This window comes from Salvelinus namaycush, chromosome 2 (assembly GCF_016432855.1).
Source record: "Salvelinus namaycush isolate Seneca chromosome 2, SaNama_1.0, whole genome shotgun sequence".
NCBI lineage: Eukaryota > Metazoa > Chordata > Actinopteri > Salmoniformes > Salmonidae > Salvelinus > Salvelinus namaycush.
The window spans coordinates 65,838,620-65,844,619 of record NC_052308.1 but is presented as its reverse complement, the minus strand read 5'-3'; the positions used below and the strand labels follow the sequence as shown (position 1 = coordinate 65,844,619).

At 43.9% G+C, this 6,000-nt stretch overlaps 1 protein-coding gene across 1 annotated transcript; it reads left to right on the top strand.

Moving 5' to 3' along the window:
- Positions 1–396: 396 nt before the first annotated feature.
- LOC120022933 (delta-like protein A) lies at positions 397–4,530 on the top strand. The gene is made up of 9 exons (XM_038966914.1): positions 397–495; positions 609–911; positions 1,191–1,251; positions 1,365–1,622; positions 2,426–2,486; positions 2,623–2,753; positions 3,012–3,181; positions 3,345–3,561; positions 3,710–4,530. Exons 1-9 carry the CDS (start codon positions 442–444, stop codon positions 4,528–4,530), a joined length of 2,076 nt encoding a protein of 691 aa, XP_038822842.1. The 5' UTR covers positions 397–441.
- Positions 4,531–6,000: the final 1,470 nt, after the last annotated feature.

The following is a 6,000-nucleotide window of genomic DNA, read 5'->3' as shown; positions in this document are numbered from 1 at the left end:
CAGACGCACAATTCATGTTGAGGAAAGAAGGAAGAAGGTGTCGGGGAAGTATGTTGGATCAGTGACAACTCTTTCCTTGGGATAGATCACGTCACACAAAAGCAATTTCCTACATTTGTTGCCCTCTTTGTTTCAACAGGGAACGAACAGTGTCAATTGTTTTTTTTTAAACATTTTTGGAGTGGGATTATCGCATTGTAACGGAATTTTGAGGACAGTTCAGGGCAGTTCCAATATCTATTTTGGATTAACTTTTTGTTTCTTGGACATGAATGAAATCGGCGTGGCTGACACCAGAAACGGATGAGAAGACCTCTTAAGAGAAGAAGCGTGCTCAATGATTCATTCACAGAACATGATTTGAAAGGAGGCATATTGAGCTTAAATTGAGCTGAGTCGCTCCAAGACTTTTTCCTATTTATTTATTTGTATTTATTTAATATGGGGCGCGCTATTCTTCTGACAGTTGCGGTTATGCTCGTCTTGATATGCAAGGTAAGACAACTACATAACACAGTTACCGTACTATTCAATTGATAACCATTTCAAGATTTTACATCACATAACCTATGTTAATGATTGTGTAATAAATACAATTATTTCAACAGGGTTTTTGTTCAGGAGTTTTCGAACTGAAGTTGCAGGAGTTTTTGAACAAGAAAGGGGTTCAGGGCAACATGAACTGCTGCAAGGGAGGGTTGACGTCAGTTTATCAGCAACAGTGTGAATGTAAAACGTTTTTCAGAATCTGTCTGAAACATTATCAGCCAAACGCATCACCAGAGCCACCTTGTAACTACGGCGGCGCTATAACGCCTGTTCTTGGGTCAAACTCTTTCCAAGTTCCGGAAGCCATGTCTGACAGTTCATTCACCAATCCCATCAGAATTAACTTCGGTTTCACATGGCCGGTGAGTACTCTGCCTTGGGTTAATTCATAAACAAGTAATTCATATAAACCTCTAGTCACGAGGTCTTTAAAAATCCGTGAGTACAAGTTGGTTCATTTATATAGAGTGGTCTATTAAAGACTAAACGTATACATAAACATGTTCGTCTTGTATATGTTTGTATTATCGTCTCGAAATGTTATTTTATCTTCTAGTATAGAGAACATGTTAGATGGGCCTATCTCGTTCCCCATCTCCGTTGGCCACCTGTTTTATGATGCTATTTGTTTATGTCCTCAGGGGACGTTCTCGCTGATCATTGAAGCTCTGCACACCGACTCCAAAGACGATCTTTCAATAGGTAGGATCAATATACACTGTCCTACAGTTGTTTGGCTTTACGTGGTGTGAGGTCAAGGATAACTTACATTTACACACATTTTGATAAAGTTCCGTTCTCATTTCCATCTGTAGAAAACCCAGACCGTGTTATCAGCACAATGACCACCCAGAGACATCTGACGGTGGGAGATGACTGGTCTCAGGACCTGCATACTGGAGGAAGAACCGAGTTGAAGTACTCCTACCGCTTTGTCTGTGATGAGCACTACTATGGCGATGGCTGCTCGGTCTTCTGTCGCCCACGAGACGATGCCTTCGGCCACTTTACCTGTGGAGAGCGCGGAGAGATTGTCTGTGACGCCGGGTGGAAAGGCCATTACTGCACAGAACGTAAGTGAAACTTGATGTTCAGGTGTTTTGGGGGAAATATTTGACTAAATATGATATAACATTGTTATTCATGTTTTACATATAGGCACTTTTTCATGTCAAATAACATTATTATGGTAGCTAAATAGACGTAACTTTTTATGTTAGGTGGCGTGGCTATAGACCTTTTAAAATTGAGGCAACATGTACGAAAACACCACGCGCCCACACACTCGACCACTTTATTTATTCAAATCGGGCGGAGGAAAGTTTTCGGAATAATCTCACGCGTGCCATAAATTTACATGCTACGTCCGATTCGTTACTCTTGGAGTGGGTTGGCCGCTGATTGGTTTAGGCGGGTGAGCTATTGTTTGAAGTGGGCAGCTGCGGGGAGAGAGTAGACAATGGAGCAGCTGTCGCGCACTGGCAACATACTCACCAGCTGTCCACTCTTATCTGCCCCAATCCGAGACATTAGGGGGAGTTGTGTGCACAGAATGAATAAAAGAGTTTTGACCCACAGCGATGAAAAAGGGGCCTATACTGAAAGAGGGATAGCGAGAGAGAGAGTTTGCTGTGTGCACCCTCCCATTGTCTCTATGCACTATGTTAAACGGAATATTCTTCCACCGTGATAAGGAGATTGTGTTTTTTTTTGGTAAAAAAGCTAATGGGTTTAGTTGTCCCCCTTTTAATGAATTTGTTCAGATTTAAGCAATACGTTTTTTTTGTTGCTCAAAGCCAAACTTAACAAAGAGCATATGTGTAAGAAGTGTTTTTATTTTGCCATGGTTCTTACCCCGTGCTTGTCTCCTTTGTAGCTCTCTGCCTTCCAGGATGTGACGAGGAACACGGCTTTTGTGAGAAGCCTGGGGAGTGCAAGTAAGTTAGAGAAAAGACAACTATGATTTTCTTGTATTAAAACACTTCCTCAGTTAATATTTTCACAAATAATCTGTGAAATAAAGAGAAACTTGAGTGGGTTTCTAACCAATGTGTTGTAATTATTGTGTGACAGGTGCAGAGTGGGTTTCAAAGGGCGGTACTGTGATGAGTGCATCCGTTACCCAGGCTGCCTCCACGGGACCTGCCAGCAGCCATGGCAGTGCAACTGTCAGGAAGGGTGGGGAGGCCTCTTCTGTAACCAAGGTGAGTCCTACTGGAGAGAGAGAGAGGGAGGGGAAAGAGAGGGAGGGAGAGAGAGAGAAGGGGGGTGAGGGGGGGATTTAGAGAGATGACACAAACAGAGACAAAGAGATAGTGTTGTGAGAGAAAATGTGAAAAAGTGTAAGAAAAAAGTGTGAGAGTGGCAGAAAGACATTAGCTGGGCTGCTGCTGTTGTTGTTCTGCCATATGTTCCAATGGGACTAATGGACTAATCCACATGTGCTGCTTGTCCTCCTCCAGATCTGAACTACTGCACTCACCACAAGCCCTGTATGAATGGAGCCACTTGTAGCAACACTGGCCAGGGGAGCTACACCTGTTCCTGCAGACCGGGCTTCACTGGGGATGCTTGTGAGATTGAGGTCAACGAATGCACCCTGAACCCCTGTCGAAATGGAGGAAGCTGCACTGTAAGTACTGTACAATTACATCATTGTGTTAAAATGTACACTCAATTACAACTAGGATTAGGAAGATGTGGGCAATCATGAATAGCACTGTTGTTGTGATGGTGATCTAGTGCATTTTGGAGGAATGTATTTGTTAAGCTTATGTTTCAATATTTTCTCAAAGGATATGGAGAACACGCATGCCTGTGCTTGCCCTCCTGGTTTCTACGGCAACACCTGCGAGCTGAGCGCCATGACTTGCGCCGATGGTCCCTGCTTCAACGGAGGCCGCTGTGCCGACAACCCTGATGGCGGATACTTCTGCCAGTGCCCCACCGGCTACGCTGGCTTCAACTGCGAGAAGAAGATTGACCACTGCACCTCCAGCCCATGCTCCAATGGTAAGGGCTAATTGAACAACTTACACAGATGTGTTTTCAGATCTCAATTTATGTACTTTTTAAATTTAAACAGGTACCTTTCAGACTACAGCCTGCCCCCACATTATTGACCACCCATTAATTCCCAATCGCTCTGCTCTCACACTAGGTGCCCACTGTGTGGATCTCGTCAACTCCTACCTGTGCCAGTGTCCCGATGGCTTCACAGGCATGAACTGCGACCACACTGGCAACGAGTGCTCCATCTACCCCTGCCAAAATGGTGGTACATGCCAGGAGGGTCTTGACGGCTACACCTGCACCTGCCCCCCGGGCTACACGGGCCGCAACTGCAGTTCTCCCATAAGCCGCTGCGAGCACAACCCTTGCCACAACAGCGCCACCTGCCACGAGAGGAACAACCGCTATGTGTGTGCTTGCGTGCCTGGTTACGGTGGCCGCAACTGCCAGTTCCTGCTCCCAGACCATGCAGCTATCCGAGGCTCGGAGATCCCCTGGATGGCGGTGGGGTCTGGGACAGCTCTGGTGCTGCTTCTGCTAGCAGGGTGTGCAGTGCTGGTTGGCTGCATCCGCAACAAGGTGCTGCGTGGTAGCCAGGGCGATGCCACCGTCGGCGAAGGTGAGACCATAAACAACCTGACCAATAAATGTCACCGGAGTGATAAGGACCTGTCGGTAAGCGTCGTAGGGCTCGGGCCACAGCCAGGTGTCAAGAACATCAACAAGAAAATGGACTTCGGAAGCGATGCCGACATGGACGGACCATCGCCGTCGTGTCGGAGCAGCTACAAGAGCCGCCACCCGCCGGCGGACTATAACCTTGTGCATGAGGTGAAGTACGAGCAGGTGGCCAAAGAGTCGATGCTGAGCTTGGAGGCCTCAGCTTGCGAAGAGAAATGCCAAGCTCTGGACTCGAGTTTTGAGTATGAGGAGTGCAGAAATAAACGCAGCAAACATTTAAAAAGGTAAAGAACACTCAATAAGATAATATATGTAATCATATAACATGAAAAAATTAAATATATAATTTGAATGTCAGATGACTAATATGGATCGTTGTCTCTCTTCCAACAGTGACACATCAGAAACTTCAAGAAATGAAATTAAACTTCCAGAAATGTCTGCATTTGCAGACACCAAGTACAAATCCGTGTTTGTCATGTCGGAGGAGAAGGACGAATGTATAATTGCAACTGAGGTGAGTTTGGATACTTCTCTTCACGTTTCCTCATTTATAATTGTTTGATAAAGTCACTGCATTTGTAAACAACAAGTAATGTCCATTTTGTTTCTCTCTTGTCTACATAGGTGTAACGCAAGCCACCAATTTGCTCTATGGGAGAGTTTTTATACTCCTTTAAATGCTGCTCTAAACCTAGGTGGAGGTGTCCCGCCTTGAGACTGCTGCTGATACTGAGACGTTTAACTGATATTCAGAGTGAGCTGGTTCTCTACTGGAAAATAAGTGCAGGCCTGTGGGTTAGGAATCGGTGGGGCAAAACTTTTTTTACCTTTCAAAGCGACCTCAAGCAAAGTTTTTATAACGAGATCGAAAAATGGACAAACCGTCATGATAGAGGTGATGTACGATGTCTTCGGTTTCGGTTGTAACAGAAACGTAGGTTTGAAGTTTTTGCAACATTTGCACCCAGCCCTTTTCTTTAGCCCAACAAGCCGTTGCTGACCACATGAACTGCATCAAAAGGTGGATGTTTGGCCATACTGGCCTGTCCTTCACAAGGAGGTTAACATGGATTCTGATCCAATCTCTAGACCTGTGAGGACTGTACTACGTATACTATATCACTGTGTAAAACTGAAGTGTGTTGTTTCAAAGCCCCCCGAACCATTTATGACATTGTATTGATTGTTTTTGGAGATGAACACTTTGTGTTAAAATCTTTTTTTGCTTCGATACGGATTTTGTCCATTTGTAAAAAATAAAAATAAGTTGTATGATTAAAAAAAGACGTATGATTTAAAGTTGTATGATTTAATTTAATTTAATGATTTTGTATTATTCTTTTTTAATTATATTGTATATTTGCTATGTTTGTTATGAATATTTAAATACATTTTTAATGCTGATATTTGCAAAGGCACTTCAGGTCAAGGAATTTGTTTTAAAGAAATGTTATTTAAAGTAAGAGGGATTGTACAACATTTTATTATTGTTACTGCCTCTGCTACTGTTTTTTAATGAATAAATATAATTGAAAGTACAACTTTTTTTGTGTGTGACTGTGGTTTGTCAGCCCATGCCTAGCCGTTCTTTGGGTTCTGTGAGGAAAGTTAATCAGTAACATCTGTTGTCTTCCCCTGTCTACCCCATGGTGGGCTATTCAATGCCGATGCTGTTGGTCACTGCCAGGAGTTGAAAGTGTTTCCGTGGAGACCAACGGGGGCTATTCATAAAAAACAATGTCCCCACGCTAGATG

Excerpts from the sequence above, each read along its gene's own strand:
- LOC120022933 (XM_038966914.1), top strand. The coding sequence starts at position 442 with ATGGGGCGCGCTATTCTTCTGACAGTTGCGGTTATGCTCGTCTTGATA. Across the intron at positions 496-608 it reads TGCTCGTCTTGATATGCAAG|GGTTTTTGTTCAGGAGTTTT; the intron begins GTAAGACAACTA and ends TTATTTCAACAG. Across the intron at positions 2,754-3,011 it reads AGGCCTCTTCTGTAACCAAG|ATCTGAACTACTGCACTCAC; the intron begins GTGAGTCCTACT and ends GTCCTCCTCCAG.